Genomic DNA, 19,785 nt, shown 5'->3' on the forward strand with positions numbered 1-19,785 from the left:
TCTCCCAATCTCTCTGTGCAGTATCTGAGAAGCTGCAACAAAAACTGCACTAAAGCATGTCATCTTGAGTCGACCCGGCAGCCTGTTGTGGGCTGAAGTGCCTGGTATCGGCCTTGCATATTGGTCCAAAAAACTAAACTGGTACCAGCCTTGCAGGTCCCTGAGATCCAGTAATGAATCATTATTTACACCTTTCAGAATCCGCGCCGTCAGAAGCGGAGGAAGATCCTTTTCTTTTCTTGCACCCACATTTTGGAACAAACTGCCCATAAATCTTCTCACAATCACTGATCACAATGGCTTTCTCTAGAAGCTAAAAACATGGCTATTTCACAACTAATCAAGCAATCTTTCAGAGCTATCTGCAAGCGCCATGAGACTTCCGAGTGATATGTGCGCTGAACAAATGTCCCTGATTTGATACTGCCAACACACACAAGAAAGTTCTGTCAATGCGAAAGTGGAAAGTAGCAAACGCAACTATCAATGCACATGAAGGGCTTGCCCTGGAGGCTGCAACTCCCACCAGATGATGCGCCTGTGCGTAGCCAACCTCAGAATGTTGCCCCTGCCGAGAAACTGGTGCGAGCAGAAACCTCCCTGAGCTAGGTCCATGGGAGATCGACAAGAAATAACATTCAGCTCTGCAGCTGCACGGTTGCGGTCTAGTGCCCACCCATCCAGAGACACCCATCCTATTTCCACATGCACAAAAATGCATGAAAAGTAGACGTGAATATTAATCACCAACCCGGAAGTAGAGTTGCTTCTGTGCCTTTTACAAGACAAATAAATACTAGTAGTTCGCTCTGCGTATAAAAGATAAACATAACATTGAATCTCCCCTGCATGAAACGTCCTGCTGACAAAACGTGATCCAGTTTGTACTTCGCACTTGTGTGATGCGGAGGTTCTGGGATCTGCTATCAATAGGAAACGTCTAGCCTTGCTTTCCCACGATTATAATGATCTAAAAGTATCATGTAGCCAATGAGGACTTAGTAAAATACGCAAACAGAAACTTTTTTTAATAAACTGCCCGCGGTTTAAAAAGGTTCTTGAGGTCAGACTACAAATCCCATGATGCCCAGAGTCTGTTTCTGTGCAGGCACCCTCACCATTCCTTACCCCAGTTACCAACACCATTGTCCATCTTAACTGGACCCCTCTCGGAGCCTTCCCTCACCGTATCCCACTCTACCTGTACGCGACCATACAAATAATCATATCCGTCTGCGAGAGTGGAAGGGTGGGATTATTTGACGCAGAGGGGGTACTTGTCTCTAGCCCAGGCACCAACAGCCTAATGTGGTCTAGGACCCGAACCTCGCCTCCGTTGTGAAAATGGAAGTACGGGCAGTAGCGTAATATGTCCCGTATCATACCCAGAAGGTTGGGTGGCTTGACGTGCCAGCCTATTGAATAGGTGGAGCCGGATGCACTCATCTCTGCGGCTGCTTGTGGGCCTGGAGTTGAGCCATATGGAGAACGGTAGGGGTGAGGAAAGAAAGTTAACACGGACATCGGGAGGGGGGCGGGAACAAAGTTAACAGGACAACGGGAAGGGTGTAGGAGGAAAGTGAATACGGAGAACAGGAAGGGGGCGGAAACAAAGTTAACGGACACCGGGATGGGGGTGGGAAGAAAATGAATCTGGAGATCGGGAGGCGGGCGGGTACGAAGTAAACTCGGACAACTGGTGTGGGCGGTAAGAAATTGAATGCAGACAACGGGAGGGGAAGGGATTAAAGGCAACACAAACCATGGCGGAAGGGGGGCGGGAACAAATTCAATAAGGATGGCCTCCATGATAGCTGCAGAGCTTGGAACAGGAAAATCGAGACAAAAGAAAAAGTAGTGCGTGGACGCTATATATTGCCTATATCTAAAGGATCAATGTAGCATGGCCAATCGCCAGGGTGTGAACTAAACAGCCACAAGGTGGGACAAATGTACTCAGTTTACCAACGAAAACTATGTAATGTATAAAGGCGGGCCAAGAAACCAATGAAAAGCTGTGGGCGTGTGATGGGTGTGTTCAAACTCCACAGAGGGATTACAGCATGCCTCGCAGAGAATGCGTGCTGACCCTAGGCTCGACCTAAAAATTCCCGTCTGTCACTCACATCTCCTTGCCCACCACACTGCACCTTGGTGTCCACCACGCCTCAGGGTCGGACTGGCCTAGAGGGCAATGAACCAGGCAGTGCCCAACGGGCTGTGTGACGGGTCAGTGTGGGGACCGGTGTTTGGCTGTTTCTGAGCCTGTTTTATGGTCTTCTGGGCCTGTTTTTACTGTTGATTTCCCATACATTAAGACAAACATTGCCTACAGCAAGCACAGATGCATGCAGCTTTCCACACCTTGCAAAACACCTACACAGCTTGTCTTTGTGAGTTAATCCCGACCCCCCCTCCCCCCCACCCGATTTGCAAACATAGGCCACTTTTTTAGCTTTCTGGTTCACTAATTGGGGAGCACTTTTATTTTGGGTCCTGGGCCTTTTTTCAGTTCCATGGAAACACTTCCACAGAGGCTCAAAACAAAGACCGCACTCTTTCGAACACACCCCACATATGATATAGGATGCTACATGTGCAAGTAAGTGCTTGTGTGCCCCACATAGGAGTGATAAGTGCTATTTAATGCAGATTTCAACAAAAAAAGTTTCTAATGCAAATTATGCTCCACAGAACTTCTCATCAGTTGTACTGAACTATCCTAGTCACTGTGGAGAATGAAGGGTTTTTACCTGAATGCTTTATTCTGTTTTAACTCAGCTCTTTAGAGTCTGATCAGCAGGAAACGTGTTGATAATCAATGCCTCCTCTCATTGGGTGGGGTTGCTGTGTTTTTTTATTGTCCAGAAATGAGAGCAGCGCCAGGATTGGTTGGAGCAGCCTCTCTCACCTCTCTCAATAGCACTAGAGGCCTGCGCTTTCTCTAACCCTGTTGTCTAAGACAGCTAGGTTAGCAAACTTTAAAATGTGCCTGTCTGTCTAGCCGCCCCAAGATGGCAGGCTAAAGAGACATACACATTTTAAAGTGCACAGCCCCACCCCTCCTGTCACTCAGTTCAGAATTTGTTGGTTGCTGAAAAATAAAATGGTAATAAATAAACTTTATTACCACTTTATTATTCAGCTCTGGCCTGTGGGACGACGCTCCACCGGTCAAACAGAGACGCCACCCCTGGTTGTAGTCTAGTTTTGGAACTCATCGCGTGTGACTGTGCGATGTATTGGGGTGAGAGGAGACAAGGTGGATAATGTACTAAATCTGTGTCTTCCAGGAGTTGTGTGTCAGGAGAGCTGGTGAGACTGATAGATGTAGGGGTGTGGGTGTAGGGATCAGAGGTAATACTGTGGACATTTTGTTTTGATCTCGCGCAGCAGGTATCCGACTATGGGGCATATTTCTTGCTCTGACTGATATCTGGTTCATCAGATGATTGTCTGAACACATCTCTTTATTCCATATTCTTTGCATCATCCATTCATGTCCTGGCCAGCATCCACTGTGAAAGGGGGGCGATGACATGTTTCGGAGCAGTGGTTGACCCAGAATTCCTGTGCTTCTTCAGGGTCCCTGTTTCAGATGCGCTCCATTGATCCCTTCAGTCTTCTCTCCTACCTTTTCTGGCAGCCATGTTCTCCCCATGCTCTTCGTTCCATGCTCCTCCCACCACACCTTTGCTTTAAATGTGCAATATTCAACAATACCCCTTGTCTTATATGGACAGTCACCTTTCTTGTATCTGGGAGACAGACTCTAATCCAGGTAATGTTTTGTTACTGTCCTCAGAAGTGATATTCGGATAGCGGCGCGCTGCGATGGTGGCGTTGCGAAGGCTGACCCTCTTGTTTTATCTTTTTTCAGCGGCACCTCCCCTCTTGCTTGCCTCAATGCGATGCTCCACACTAACTCCCGGGGAGACGAGGGCATTTTCTACAAAGTCCCTGGTCGGATGGGAGTCTACACGCTGAAGGTACGCGTCTTGTTTTCATGACTCCTGCTGGCTTTGATGCTCTGTGGATGGTTGTAGGCTGAACAGTGGAAGTGCTTCGACAGAGTAAGCCTTTTTCCCTCTGACAAACCACATATTCTTCGCAATCCTGGCACGGCAGCGGTCCTGGGTACCTGCCCAGGTGTGCTGATTGGCTGCCATGCTGGAACCTCGCCATCCCTCGTCTTCCCACCCTTACCTTCAAAGTAACTGTGTTCACCCCAGATCCCTCCGCCATCTTTTGCTCTGTCAGTCAGCATACCTGTCTGGCTGTGTTCAGGCAGGATTCCTAGAGGTGGGTGCCAGGCAGGGGGCAGGCAGACCCTTTCTTTATATTTGACTTTGAAACATTGACTTGGAAAACACTTTCCTGAGCGACACAGTCCTTGCTTGGGCTGCAGGAAAGAGGAGCTCGAAGCCTGAAAACGACTTGAGTAGAACAGTAAGTTTATTGTTTTCTTTTTGCTCCTGCGAGGCCAGTTTGCGTGGACACAGCGTTTAGTATTGTTCCTTCTCTCATGTAGTTCCATCGCTCATGTGATTGGTTTCTGAAGGGCCGTGCTGTGCAAGAGGGCGCTCTGGCTGTGAGTGTGCGGGTTACTGTTGTTGCTTTTCCCTCCCTTGTACTCTGTTCATTGCTGGTGGGTTTTTGTGTTTTTATGCTCCACGCACTGGGCTGGAAGTCACGCCATGCACCAGAGCTGTGCTCAGCTCCTGAGTTCCATAGCGCCTCACACATCTGGGAGCACTACGAGGGGTGTGCTGCTCCTCTGAGAATGTGGCGAGCCCTCACAAAACCATAATTGGGTGTGTGTTCACAAACTCTCCAAGACTTCTCACACTCATTGCTGCCACGTCATGTAGTTGTAAATTGTTTAATGAATGTGGGAAAGTGCCAGAACCTACCCGTGTTTTCAGAGGGTCCACGTGAAGGGATTTCCTCGCAAGAAAAATGTTATGAAGGTTAAAAAAAAAGTGGCATAAAATAGGTCCCCATATGATGCTGGATTTTCTCTTTGTGTACCATCCATTGCTGCATAATTAGATGTGAGCGGCCTGTGCTACCTGCAGGCCCCCCAGGAGCAAACCTGTCTGTGTTAAGCATCCAATAATTGAGTAAAACACGCAAACAATAGATTTATGTTTATTTAAGCATGGTTTGTCTTTTATTTGCTTATTTAAGCATGATTTGGCTTTTATTTTTAAGAGGAGACCCCACTGTGCTTCAATGTTGAACCTGCTCGGTGCTCCTGATGTGATGAAACAGTTCTCAGGGGTAGTGCCACGCTGCGTGTGAGATTTCACCGCCAACCTCTCTGCCTGGAGCTTATTTTCTTTCTGTTTTTTATTTCCGGTTCCTCCCTGCTGGGATATACTTCCATGTGGTTGGAAGGCAGTGAAGGTGTGACTGGCCTGTGTAAAAGATTTCAAAACATATTCTGATATCCCTGGATGTGCAGGGGTCGTCAGTGTGGGGAAACCCCTGTGCCACACTGTGAATCAATTGCTATGATGCTTTTCCGACTCGGGTACAAGAAGTGTAAACAGGCCGCCTGGCAATGGTAGGAAATCTGCTGTTGAGTCTGCCTTTTCTGTGTGGTCACCCCAGATTTTTTCCGTTTTCCTGCTCCTTTGGGTGCTGATATGATCACTGTGTCCATTTTGTAACACTGTTGTTCAGTGCCACTGTGCGCGTGCTCTGGTTCTAAAATGCTGCGGTCAAAATTGCTTTCACCCCATTGGTGTATTTAACTTTCCCATAAGGTCATGGTAGGTGGGGTAGAAAATACACCAATGGCTTGGAAGATCAGTGTCGTATGTGGGCTCCATTCTGTATTTACACGGGCCACATATATGACAAAAGTATGACTGCCAGGACCACCATTGTGCTCTGGTGGACTGCAGTTTAAATGCCCCATAGTGACACATGGGAAGGGAAAATGTCTCTTCCAAGGAGAAAAACCTATTATTAAAATTCCCATAATATGTGCCTTGTATGCCCACAAGACTGTGCGGTTAATATATAAAATGTGGTAACAATAGATGGTGTGACTTCACAGTGACCAAATATCTAAAAGCAGTTTTTGCTGCCTTGGTTCAGCTAGGTTCTCCATAAACAAAAGTCTAAGCCAGACTGTAATATTTTTGACCTGGACAACCCTTTTAGGGTATCCGACCTCTGCTATATTGTGGTTGGCCTGAAATTGCACGTAAATCCTGGTCAACTGCAAACTTTTATATTTTTTGTGCTTTACTTTTTCTAGATGCTTTTTGTCTAAAAACTTACAAAATTAATAACTCTGATTCCCCTCATTCAATTTTAATCATCATTGGGGTATATATTTGTTTATAAAACTTTTCTTTATTTTTCTGAACTGGTTTTGGAATTTAATTGTGCTGTTTTCTTGACTTTATAACGCTTGTGCGGCTTGATTTTAACTTGCATTTATCTGAGGATTACTAGGGTGTCTTTATTATTTTGGGAAGGGCTCCCCCGCCCTAGATTACTCTACCCACTTTTTAAAAGCAAAAATCAAGTGTTATTCTTTTGTGGTTGCCTGTGGTTACACTTAGCGCAGTTAAAAGCAGAAAGATCCTTACAATGGCACGTGGCCTGAAGGTGAGCACACAGGTGTGTAACAATAGTCCCCGTGGTGCAGGGGTCTGAGACACAGACACAAATACACGGATCCTCAGAAAATACTATTGGACCTTCTATAAAAAAATATTTTTGATATAACTTAACCATGACAAAGAAATTGTTAGTTAAAGCCAAGTTTGCACCCAACTTGCAGCGGATCCTTCAAATTTCCATTGACTTATTAGAAACCCTACTTACATGTCAGATCCTGCCACCATGGAAAAGCATATGCTCTGATTAGATATTTATGAAACTTCGCCTGTCCTTCTCAGCCGTCTCACCAGGTGACGGCCACCAATGGGACAATAATGATAGCACTTCATAACGATGGCACAGTCTACTTAAACAGGCCACCGAACAGTGGTAGGAAATATGCAATTAAGTCTGCCTTTTTCTATATTCTCTCGCCTTGCAGAGATGGGCCACAGGCCAATCGGAGTACCCCATGGCTCACTCTTAGATAGCGTAGACCAAACTTTTCACTTTACTGAATTGTTCACTCCTGCATCAGGATGTGTAGGAATTAGTAATCACAATACACTACAAGTAAGAGATACAATATAACATAGTGTCTAAAATGCAAATAGATCTGTATGTTAACTATGTGCCGCTAGCTTTTCGGGCCTGGCGATAGGACAGATTTGAAAAAAGTAACACAACCATTAATTAAACTTAGTAATCCTGAAAAGCATAAAAATTGCCTGAGTGAGATCAGTATCCTTGACTGCTAAGAGTTCAAAGAGTTAACAAAAAACTCATCACAAGGTTAGACTTAAGAAGTCTACGTTAGCCACCATGGAACACTTGGTTGTTGGACAGTCCTAGGATCTGAGGATTCCAAATGGCGAATTTACATCTGATGTTTACGCACAATCTGGTTGATGATGGGTTATTTTCTTCAGAAAGCTCAGTAGATCTGGTCTCCAGGCGGGTTTGTGGATCTGTGAGGCCCCTTAGAAGGGGGACAAGAAATGGAGGCGCAGATGTGTCATTACTCCTCATGCGCCCTTGCTTTTTCTGGGCCTTGCGCATCTTCTGCAACTTGAGGAGACACCAAACGTGGCTAATACCGCTAGACGGCACAAGTTGCTGAATCTGCTGTGTTTTCTCTTTCGTTGAATGGCATTTTTAAAAAACTTTGTAAGAGGTCCGTTAGGGCCCTCGAAACTTTGTTGACCCAGGCCCCACAAAAACATGTGGCACGCCTGGGGACCGCCTCCATGTCAGCCCACCGCCGAGGCTGGAACTGCTGAAGAAAGCTCTGTCGCGCTTCAGGTTTTCGGAGATGAAAAAACAAAATTTAGTTAAGTATTTCTTTTCGCCATTGTGCCTGTTTCTTCCAACGCACTGCTTTGGTGCCCAAAACGTCTTCGGCAGGTTCAGGGCGAGGCACAGCAGATGAGAGGGTGGCGTGCTCCACCAAACGGTGCAAAAATCAAACACTAATCTAGCCAATTTGTGCTAAAAACGAGCTGAGCAGTGCTCCAGATAAGGTTTTGTAGAGGCAGTATTGTACTCTCTACTTTCGAACCGTGGAGTAAAGTCGTTTCTTGAGTAAAATTGTAATTCTCATTCCTGATGTATGTTAAGCAGGAAAAAATCTTTAAACTACTAGTAATTATTTCAGAAGAATCGTCGCTACTTTATCTCTGGAAAGATAAATGAATTAGCCTTTAATTTTTCTCCATAAAGTTGTCTTCCAATCGGGAGGTAACAGCAGTGCCTTCTTGTTGTAAATCGTACTTCACGCCATTGGCCCAGACGTATCACTTGGGAAGTGCAAGTAGAAGCTTGGGTGAAGTTTGGTCTATCACTCTCTTGGGAGTAGTTGACTGATTAGTCAGGACTTTGCGCCACTCACCACTCACCTAGCGGGTTGGATATAAGGAAGCCTTTCGGTACCCAGTGTTTCTACTTTGGTCTCTGGGAATATTTGGAAAACAGAGTCTTTGATCAGCTTTATCCTTCCATCTCAGGATTTCTCTGCTGCTTGTGGTTTCCGGTTATAAAGGCTGTCGCCAGGAGGGCTCTATGAGGCTGATTTTCCTGTGTCTGCTGAGGACCAGCTGCACTCCCGCGCTTTGTGGTCTGCGCGTAACCTTGTTCTACAGGCCCTGGTCCATGGCGGTGGTGAGACAGTGAAGCATTAGGCTGGTAGTTCAAGGCAGGCAGGGCTGGTCTCTCCTGGAGGGATAAGGGCAGCGGTGAGAGATCCTGCTGAGTGGTGCACCAAAAGATGACCAGCCCCTGCTGAGTGGTGCACCAAAAGATGACCAGCCCCTGCTGAGTGGTGCACAAAAAGATGACCAGTCCCGGCTGAGTGGTGCGCCAAAAGATGTCCAGCCCCTGCTGATTGGTGCACCAAAAGATGACCATCCCCTGCTGAGTGGTGCACCAAAGGATGACCAGCCCCTGCTGATTGGTGCACCAAAAGATGACCAGCCCCTGCTGATTGGTGCACCAAAAAATGACCAGTCCCTGCTGAGTGGTGCACCAAAAGATGACCAGTCCCTGCTGAGTGGTGCACCAAAAGATGACCAGTCCCTGTAGTTTGGTACGCCAAAAGATGACCAGCCCCTGCTGAGTGGTGCACCAAAAGATGACCAGCCCCTGCTGAGTGGTGCACCAAAGGATGACCATCCCCTGCTGAGTGGTGCACCAAAGGATGACCAGCCCCTGCTGAGTGGTGCACCAAAGGATGACCAGCCCCTGCTGAGTGGTGCTCCAAAGAATGACCAGCCCCTGCTGAGTGGTGCACCAAAAGATGACCAGTCCCTGCTGAGTGGTGCACCAAAAGATGACCAGTCCCTGTAGTTTGGTACACCAAAAGATGACCAGCCCCTGCTGATTGGGGCACCAAAAGATGACCAGCCCCTGCTGATTTGTGCACCAAAAGATGAACAGCCCCTGCTGATTGGTGCACCAAAAGATGACCAGCCCCTGCTGAGTGGTGCACCAAAAGATGACTAGCCCCTGCTGAGTGGTGCACCAAAAGATGACCAGCCCCTGCTGAGTGGTGCACCAAAAGATGACCAACCCCTGCTGAGTGGTGCACCAAAAGATGACCAGCCCCTGCTGATTGGTGCACCAAAAGATGACCAGCCCCTGCTGATTGGTGCACCAGAAGATGACCATCCCCTGCTGAGTGGTGCACCAAAAGATGACCATCCCCTGCTGAGTGGTGCACCAAAAGATGACCAGCCCCTACTGAGTGGTGCACCAAAGATGACTAGCCCCTGCTGATTGGTGCACCAAAAGATGACCAGCCCCTGCTGAGTGGTGCACCAAAAGATGACCAGCCCCTGCTGATTGGTGCACCAAAAGATGACCAGCCCCTGCTGATTGGTGCACCAAAAGATGACTGATTGGTGCACCAAAAGATGACCAGCCCCTGCTGATTGGTGCACCAAAAGATGACTAGCCCCTGCTGAGTGGTGCACCAAAAGATGACTAGCCCCTGCTGATTGGTGCACCAAAAGATGACCAGCCCCTGCTGATTGGTGCATCAAAAGATGACCATCCCCTGCTGAGTGGTGCACCAAAAGATGACCACCCCCTGCTGAGTGGTGCACCAAAAGATGACCATCCCCTGCTGAGTGGTGCACCAAAAGATGACCACCCCCTGCTGATTGGTGCACCAAAAGATGACCAGCCCCTGCTGAGTGGTGCCCCAAAAGATGACCAGCCCCTGCTGATTGGTGCACCAAAAGATGACCAACCCCTGCTGAGTGGTGCACCAAAGGATGACCATCCCCTGCTGAGTGGTGCACCAAAGGATGACCAGCCCCTGCTGAGTGGTGCACCAAAGGATGACCAGCCCCTGCTGAGTGGTGCTCCAAAGAATGACCAGCCCCTGCTGAGTGGTGCACCAAAAGATGACCAGTCCCTGCTGAGTGGTGCACCAAAAGATGACCAGTCCCTGTAGTTTGGTACACCAAAAGATGACCAGCCCCTGCTGATTGGGGCACCAAAAGATGACCAGCCCCTGCTGATTTGTGCACCAAAAGATGAACAGCCCCTGCTGATTGGTGCACCAAAAGATGACCAGCCCCTGCTGAGTGGTGCACCAAAAGATGACTAGCCCCTGCTGAGTGGTGCACCAAAAGATGACCAGCCCCTGCTGAGTGGTGCACCAAAAGATGACCAACCCCTGCTGAGTGGTGCACCAAAAGATGACCAGCCCCTGCTGATTGGTGCACCAAAAGATGACCAGCCCCTGCTGATTGGTGCACCAGAAGATGACCATCCCCTGCTGAGTGGTGCACCAAAAGATGACCATCCCCTGCTGAGTGGTGCACCAAAAGATGACCAGCCCCTACTGAGTGGTGCACCAAAGATGACTAGCCCCTGCTGATTGGTGCACCAAAAGATGACCAGCCCCTGCTGAGTGGTGCACCAAAAGATGACCAGCCCCTGCTGATTGGTGCACCAAAAGATGACCAGCCCCTGCTGATTGGTGCACCAAAAGATGACTGATTGGTGCACCAAAAGATGACCAGCCCCTGCTGATTGGTGCACCAAAAGATGACTAGCCCCTGCTGAGTGGTGCACCAAAAGATGACTAGCCCCTGCTGATTGGTGCACCAAAAGATGACCAGCCCCTGCTGATTGGTGCATCAAAAGATGACCATCCCCTGCTGAGTGGTGCACCAAAAGATGACCACCCCCTGCTGAGTGGTGCACCAAAAGATGACCAGCCCCTGCTGAGTGGTGCACCAAAAGATGACCAGCCCCTGCTGATTGGTGCACCAAAAGATGACCAGCCCCTGCTGAGTGGTGCCCCAAAAGATGACCAGCCCCTGCTGATTGGTGCACCAAAAGATGACCAACCCCTGCTGAGTGGTGCACCAAAGGATGACCATCCCCTGCTGAGTGGTGCACAAAAAGATGACCATCCCCTGCTGAGTGGTGCACCAAAAGATGACTAGCCTCCCCCTTGAATCATCAACCCCTGTACTACCACAACCATTAGTACTCACACCAGACCCAGAATATTCCACCAACAACAATATTGTGGCACAGTTAGTGATGAAAAAGGGTTCAGGCAGATCAGGTCGTTTACCCCTTTTCTAGGTTTGCCCGGTGTTAGCCGCTTCTCACCCAACTCACGATTACCCAAATAAAGAGGCAGGCGCTGGAGACTGGAAGGCAGGAAACAGGAGTTTATTTCCGACGGAACAGAACACGTCAAATCAGACAACAGGGTATCTTCTCGAGGTGCTCTCTCGACATCTCTGAGGCCTGGCCTCTTATACACTGGTTTATTACTTTATTACATGCAACACATTCTTAGTAATGCTTTGAAGTCCGGAGAAAGGCGTCTTTGGAATCCCCGGTTCAGGTCCGCTCCCACACATATCTACAGTAGGAGTCCCCACCCCTAATCTCAGCATGATGGCTATCGCGCAGCTGGGTATTCCGCTGGGAACAGAAATGCGGGTAATCGATCGGATCTAGGGGTGTGAGGGCATTGATTAATCCCCGCTCCTTTGAAGTGAGGCGAGGTCCTACTGTAGGGCCTGGGGTCGGGCCGAACAATCGGGCAAGGAGGAAGAGGTTTATCAAAGGGGCCTGTTTTATGAATGAGATGAAAGGGTGTGGGGGGGTTCAGCGCGGGATGTGGCTCGGAGGCAGGGTCACGCTGGAGGTGCGTTTAGGGGTAAACAGGAGAGACCGGGGGCTGTCGAAAAAGGGGGGGGTGTGCTTGCGAAGCCGGGGTGTGAGGGGGTGAGACGCGCTGGCTATCGGCAGTAGGCAGAGGGGTCATGGCATTCAAAATGGCTGCTGCTTACGCGCACGCATGGATCCGAAAGGAGACAAGATGGCGCCGATAATGTTTACGCCACAATCTAGATTTTAACAGTCCTCCCTTTTCAACATATCTAGCCAGCTTGTCAATTTACGTCAATCCCCATTATATTTCTTATTTCGAGGTCATACAATGCTTTCATGTGTTCAGTTTTGAAGTCCGAAGTCTTAGGGCACATGCAGTTAGCAATGAGCGAACACAGAGGTGGCAAACATTGAATACCTAGGCAACACCCACACAATATCACGACCGGTATCAATATAAATGTGAATAACCTCCATCCCCAGTCCTTCAAGGTGCCCCAAAACCAGCTCCCAAGCGACCATCCTTCCTGTTCCTGGTGAACCTCTGAGGAAAGTCTGTGGAGGTGTTCGATTGCTTTGTAGACTGAGGACGAGTTATCTGGCACGTAGGTGCAACAGCTGGACCCAATGATGCGGCATGCTCCTCCTCGGTCAGCTAGAACCACATCTAGATAAGGCGGTTCTGAAGAGCCACCAGGCGGACTGCCTGAAGTTCGGCCGTATTGTTAGTGAGGATGCCAGCCGTGATGTTCATGGTTGTTTCTACTGCCTGGGTCAGGTGGCGGATGGCGCGGCTGTTTGCCATTGGGCCCCACAGAGGAACCAGTCCCTTCACTGCATCCAAGAACTGTGCTCCAGTGGAGTCGGCTTGTTCAATGTCTTTTGCGCGCTTCTGTCTGTGGTGGTTTGCTGGGGCCACGTACGTTGGAGGGAGAACGAAGGCGACGTAGCAGGTACCCCCCCAGCTTTTTGGAAGCCAAGTGTAGGCTTTGGTGCCGCAAACAAAGTACATATTCGGAGAAGCAACAAAGGAGGGGGCGATGGCGTCCAATGTTCTGGTGATGTGGCAGGAGCTGTGACCCACCGGCTGTGTTCCCAAGCCTTCGAGGCACACGAGGCCCGTGACATTGATAACAGACAGAGCCACCGTCAGAGTGGCAGCAGTTCGTTTCCGTAAGTAGGAGAAGGTGGGTCTGGCTGGATTATGGAACACCTGCATTTCGACTCGTTCCTTGGCAGGGATGTCCATCTGGAAGGAGGAGCCAGAGGTCAAAGGACAAAAGGGAGCAGAAGTCCTTCTGGTTTTGTTCAGCCAGAACCCGTGGTAGAAGTGCGACACTGTCTGACCAGAAGTGGCGTTGTCCCTGTAGCTCTCTTGCAAGAGGGTCAACCAGGCAAGGCAAGAACCGTGAACTGAGAAAGGGGAAGGGATGAAAGGGATGGAGTGTCCGGTGGCATGCGGGAGCAACCCGCAGATCCAGCAGTTTGTGGCGTTGGCGGCAAGGTTGTGTTGGTGCAACAGTTGCACGAAGGAATTGTTCCAGAACTCCTTACGCCTTTCTCGGAGCTGAGGCGAAAGGGAGATCAGGTGATGCTCCTTCGTAGTAGTTGGCTGTGCAGTGGTCAGCAATATCTGATGAGCGGGTGCGCTCTCTTCCATGATCCAGAAAGAAGTCATGAGGAGGAGGCAAAAGAGGAGGACAATGAAAAGAACAATTGTCTTTGATTTGTGTATACTGTCAGTCTTTGGATTCCGATAACGGGTATTTCCTGTTGATTCCGTTGTCTTCTTATCTGGCGCTTCCATCATCTTCAAGGTGCTCGGTAGTGGGCAGAACCGCTGACTTCGTTTAGCCTCTCTTCGGGTAACCCTTGGTTGTGTTTAGGCTACCGTTCTGAGATTCAACTTAGTCTGTGGTCTACTTAGCCGAAGCTCCCTCCTTTCGACGCAGGAAATACCCTTCCCTGGATGGTACAGTGGGATCAGAGAATTTTGCAAGTTCGAGTGCCTCGATATCAGGATAACAGTTCAATGATGGCCGGTCTTTGTTCAGCAGTTCTTCTTGGGTGCTGACGTTTTCTGTTGTGGTCAGGGTCGAGGAGACCTTCTTACAGTGGTGCGCGTGTAGCCAGTGTCGCTTCCCCTCCACTCGAAGAGCCGTTCGGGTGGTAATCAGTACTTGCCAGGGGCCCGTCCACCGGGGTTCCAGACTCTTTGTCCGTTGGAAATTCCGGATCAGCACATAATCTCCCGGTTGGATATCGTGACCCGGACCCCTGGAAGCATCGGGATGGCCTGCTGCCCCTGCTGATGAATGACAGACAATGTTTTAGTCAATTTGCACAAGTAATCATATAGTAGGACGTCTGGGACGTCATGAACGGAGGTCGGTTTAGGGGCAGTCCAGAGGTTCATCGGTCGCCCAAATACCACCTCGTAGGGGGTCAAATGGTGCTTAGTGGGAGTGTAACGCATCGATAGCAATGCCAGTGGGAGGGCATCTGGCCATTTAAGTCCTGTGGTGGCCACTATCTTTGACAGTCTTAGTTTCAATGTGGCGTTGTGTCGCTCAACTAAGCCAGCAGATTGGGGGTGAAAAACTGCATGAAACCTCTGTTTTACACCCAACCCTTTCAAGATTAGTTGGATAACTTCAGCTATGAAGTGGGGGCCGTTGTCGCTCCATAGAATTCGACAAAGACCGTAGCGAGGGAAAAACTCTTTCAGCAGTACCTTGGCAGTGGTCATGGCAGTGTTATCACGGGTTGGATAGGCTTCTACCCATTTGCTGAAAACACACACAATGACCAATACATACTTCAGGCTTTGGCATCTTTCTAGTTGGATGTAGTCCATCTGGAGGACCTCAAAAGGATGGTCGGGGACCCCAAACCCTCCCCGGGGTACCACAGTTCCTTTCCCAGGGTTGTGTTGCAAACAGATAAGGCATTGCTGGACCAGGCGTCTGGCTGAGTCGGGAATCTTGTCGTTGTGCCAAACCCTGGAGATGAGTTCGATCATGGGGGCAGATCCTATGTGTGCGGGGGAGTGTGCCATAGTCAGTATGGGGATCAAGTATGAATTGGGTAGCAACCATTTGTTGGTGTCCTTCGTCCGCCAGCAGCCTTCCTCGTCTTTCAATCCCACCCGTGCCCATTCAGTCAATTCGTGTGGTGAGCTGGCCATCTGGATGTCCCTAATCGTTTCCCTAACGTCAGTCCATTTTTCTGCTTGTGACCTGGTCACATACATACGTGTCGTTGTCCTATTCTCAGCTGTGGTTCGGGCAGTGATGTCGGCCAACGCGTTTCCCTGTCCGACTAAGTCTGTCACCTTCTTGTGTGCCTGACATTTGATTACCGCTAATCGTTTGGGAAGGAGAACTGCTTCAATCAGGGCGGAGACTAAATCTCCGTGGAGGATGGGCGTGCCGTGGGACGTCAGGAATCCCCTCTCCCTCCATAAGAGTCCAAAATGGTGAACCACTCCGAAGGCGTACTGGCTGTCCGTGTAAATGTTTGCAGTAGTCCCTGTCGCTATAATACATGCTCGTGTGAGGGCAATCAGCTCTGCCGCCTGTGCGGATCGCTGCGCGATGCGGGCAGTTTCAACTACGGTTTGGGCTGTGGTAACTGCATAGGCAGCTGAGGTGGTGCCGTCGGGGAGTTTTATGCAAGAACCGTCTACCCATAGCTCTCCGTCAGGGTCCATGAAGGCGGTGTCTCGGAGGTCAACTCTACTCCTAGTCTGTTCGTCTGTGAGGGTCACACAGTCATGTATAGGGGGGACGTTCGGGTCGTTTTCGGGCAGGGCAACAAAGTGGCTGGGTTCAGAGTGGTGCATCTTTTCAGCGTGATGTGGGGTGCAAGCAGAGTCAGTTCATATCCAGTCAGTCGGGCGCTAGTCAGGTGTTGCGTCTTAGTCTGGTTCAAGAGGGTGTCAACAGCATGGGGCACTAATACCGTGAGGGAATTCGAGAGTACGATCCCCTCACTCTGTCGGATAGAGACAGCAGCGGCAGCTACGGCTTGAAGGCAGGCAGGCAAGGCTCTCGCTACGGGGTCAAGGGTGGCAGAGAAATAGGCACATGGTCGTTGCTTGGGGCCAATGGTTTGAGTCAGGACAGACAAAGCGCACCCCTCCCTTTCGTGAGTGTAGAGAGAGAAGGGCTTTGTGTAATCGGGGGTTCCTAGGACCGGTGCAGAACAAAGGGCATCTCGAAGTTCTTTGAAGGACGATTGGCATTCGGGGGTCCAAGGGAGTGGGAAGGGGACATCTTTGGCTAGTAGGGAAAGTAGCGGCTTTACAATGAGGCTGAAATTTGGCAACCACTGCCGGTAGAAGGAGGTGAGGCCTACCAGGGAGCGGACTTGTTTCTGGGTCTTTGGGACGGGGGTTTCCAGAATGGCCTGAATCCGAACAGGTGTAAGCTTTCTCCCGTCTTTGGACAAGAGGTGGCATAGGTAGGTGACCTGGGGTTGGCAGAATTGCAACTTCTTTTTGGAGACCTTGTGGCCATTTTCCGCGAGGAAGTGCAGGAGTTGGAGGGTGGCTGTGACTGCAAGTGGAGTGGTGTCGGCCGCCAAAAGGATGTCATCGACGTGCTGTATCAACACCACTCCCTCCGGTAGCTGAACGGCGTCCAGCTGTCTCTTGAGGGCCTGGCTATAGATGCTGGGACTTTCTGTGTAGCCTTGGGGAGCTCTACAAAATCTATATGAGCGGGATTTTAACGTGAAGCCGAAAAGGTAGCGGCTGTCCGGGTGGATGGGGATGGAGAAGAAAGCGTTTTTGAGGTCAATTACAGTGAAGGAGGTGGCTGTGGAAGGAATCAGGGTCAGAATGGTGGCGATATCTGAGACTACAGGGTACTGGGGTACAACTACCTTGTTGACCTCTCGAAGGTCGATGATGAAGCGGTACGCTTTCTCATCTCCCTCGCCCTGCTTTTTCACAATGGGTAGGATGGGGCTGTTGCAAATATTGCTGACTACTTCCTCTACCACTCCTGCCTCTACCAGGGACTGAATAATCATTACCAATGCCTTCTCACCTTCGGGCGATATCCGATATTGTGGGAGTTTTGGGAGTATCGCATCTTGGCGGACAGTTATGCGCACGGGGTCGATCATCATTCGTCCTACGTCAGCGTCCGTTTTAGCCCACAGATACAGAGGTAGAGAGTCAAGTAAGGATGCGTCAGCGTCTGAGATGGAAGACATGTGTAGTGCATGATGATGTCTGAGCAGGGTCGGGTTATCGTACAGGATAACCCGAACCCCGTCCTGTGAACACCTGATAGTAGCTCGGAAATGCTTTAGTAAATCAAGTCCCATAATGGCATCGGGGGTGTTGGAGGAAAGCAGAAACGTCGTGTCAGTGGGGTTACTGTCCAAGTCGAAGGAAACCGGTGCGGATAAAGGGTTAGTGGAGGGCGTTCCATCAAAGCCTATTGATGTTATGTGTGAGCCAGACAAGGGTGCCCTTGGAATCAGTCGTTTAGATAACGCACTACGTGTCGCGCCAGTGTCCACCAGAAATGGAGACTTCGTACCTAGGACCGTAGCGGTGACGTAAGGACCTTGCTGGTCAACATAGAGCTCGACTGGATCCCTTCCTTGCCCTTGGCAGTCCTATGCAAAGTCGTGAGTGTTGTCGCAGTCAGACTGTTGGCACTGGTTCTGTCGGGGGCGGTCAAATGTGTTCGGTCTGCCAGGTCTGTCATTGTTGGTGTCGTGGGTGTGCCCTTGCCCCTGCCCTCTAGTTTTGGGGCCATTTGCCATGTCTCTTGTCTCTTTATTTTTAAGCATTTCCAGGAGGACCGGGCATTGAGACTTCCAATGACCAAATCCTTTGCAAAACGCACACTGGTTCTCATCGAGGTCTGTTCGTGGAGCGCCGGGTGTGGGTGTGCGGTCTCTAGGGGGTGCATTTGGTTGGTAGTTTCCTCTATACCGTTCCCTTCCTGTCGTCACTCCTTGTAATTGAGCAATCATCACTCGCTCTTTCAAGTCCTTTTTCTTTTTCTCAGTCGCCCTCTTGTTCTCGTTCTTTTGGTGTTCGTAATACTGAGCCATCTGAAGGATAGCTGCAGGTTTGGAGGCCCCCCAACTACTCTTCGCTCGTCTGTAACTTTTGGGAGACCTCTTGCGATAGACCCTTCACGTAGTTTTGCACGAATAGGTGTTGTCCGGTTGCAGTGGTCATGTCTTGGCCACTGTAGTCGGAGAACACCGTCTCAAATCGGGAGAAGTATTCTGATACGTCTTCCTGGGGTTTCTGACGGCAAGCCGTGACTACCGACCAGTCTACCTTCTTCTCTGGGATCAATGTCTTTAGCTTCTGAACTATTTTGTCAGGGAGTTCCAGTATGTCTTTTACAGGTTTCTTTCCGGGCTCCCGTTGCCTATCTAGTTCACTGAGTTGATTCCAGGTATGTCCGAACAGATCTGTGTGGTCGGCTTTTCGGATTTGCTTCCACACATCAGCCGGCAGACATAACCCGAAAAACAAGTCAATGTCCGCTAGAGTCATTATGGTTGAGCCTAAGGCTGTACCTAGTTCGGTATAAAATGCTGTCGGGTTCTTTCTTAAATCGGGTAGGGTTTGCCTAAAAGTTCAAATATCTTGCCGGTCCCATGGTTGATAAACCCAGTTGTACACAACCCTCCCCTTTGCATCTGCATGGTTGATATCGTCGTTCGTTCCCTGACCTCGTGGGGAACCCAGTAAGGGGCGGCTTCTCTGATAGGCATCATGGTGTTGCCTACTTCTGATGAGGACCCAGTCGTTTCGGGAACTGTAATCTTAACTTCCGGTTTTTGTTCCGTGAGGTGGCGGAAAACCTCAAGCGTTTGCATGAAGAGGTCCGCCGCGTCACGCTCGGCCTCATCCCCAATATCGACTTTTCTATATAACGCTGTCAGTTTAGTAGGACCCCGATTCTGATACCTGTCCTCATATGCGTTCAGGGTGTGGTAACTAAACCGTTAAATGAAATGCCGTCTGTGGCTACCGGCATGCGAATTGTGCATATCCATCGTATATTCTTCGCTCTCCTTCCGTTCTACCAGTGCCTTTGCTATCTTGTCAATTCCCTCTCGCTCATCTTTGCTCAATCTATTCAGTCTACCCGGTGGCTGCTTGCTAGTCTTGTGTTCATCTGATGTCGTTACTAATGCGGCCGGAGCGGAGGCCGTGAGGGCTGGGGCACTAGCTTCAAGGTTATTCTCATTTGCACTCGGAGCTGGCAAGTGTTGTACTAGGGGTTGGGAGGGGGCATAAGGGGGGGGCATATAGATGATCGGAGGACTTAGCAGCAGCTCATCGTTCGCCCGTTGTTTGGAGGTCAGCTCAGGGTAGAGCGTAGAGGGGGTCCTAACAGGACACTGGCCTGTCGATTCAGATTCCTGTTTTTGTCTGGCTTTCTCCCTTTCTTTTATATCTTCTTCTAGTTTCTTAGCGGCCAGGTGGGCTGCCTTTCGCAACTCTTTTCCTATTCTCGCTTCTTCTCTTTTCTTTCG

The 19,785-nt window shown here is 49.7% G+C and overlaps 1 protein-coding gene across 2 annotated transcripts in view; it reads left to right on the forward strand.

Annotated features, from left to right (window-relative positions):
• Nucleotides 1-19,785, forward strand: part of ASXL2 (ASXL transcriptional regulator 2) — a 446,593-nt gene that overhangs the window by 200,610 nt on the left and 226,198 nt on the right. Inside the window, exon 3 of one of the 2 annotated variants that reach the window (XM_078650022.1) lies at nt 3,881-3,989. The exons of the other annotated variant lie outside the window; for it this stretch is intronic. Within the exon in view, the coding sequence (XP_078506148.1) occupies nt 3,881-3,989 (109 nt within the window). The remainder of the gene's footprint in view (nt 1-3,880; nt 3,990-19,785) is intronic. 2 annotated transcript variants of the gene reach the window in all.

The sequence above is a fragment of the Lissotriton helveticus genome, chromosome 6 (genome assembly GCF_964261635.1).
Source record: "Lissotriton helveticus chromosome 6, aLisHel1.1, whole genome shotgun sequence".
NCBI classification, from domain to species: Eukaryota; Metazoa; Chordata; class Amphibia; order Caudata; family Salamandridae; genus Lissotriton; species Lissotriton helveticus.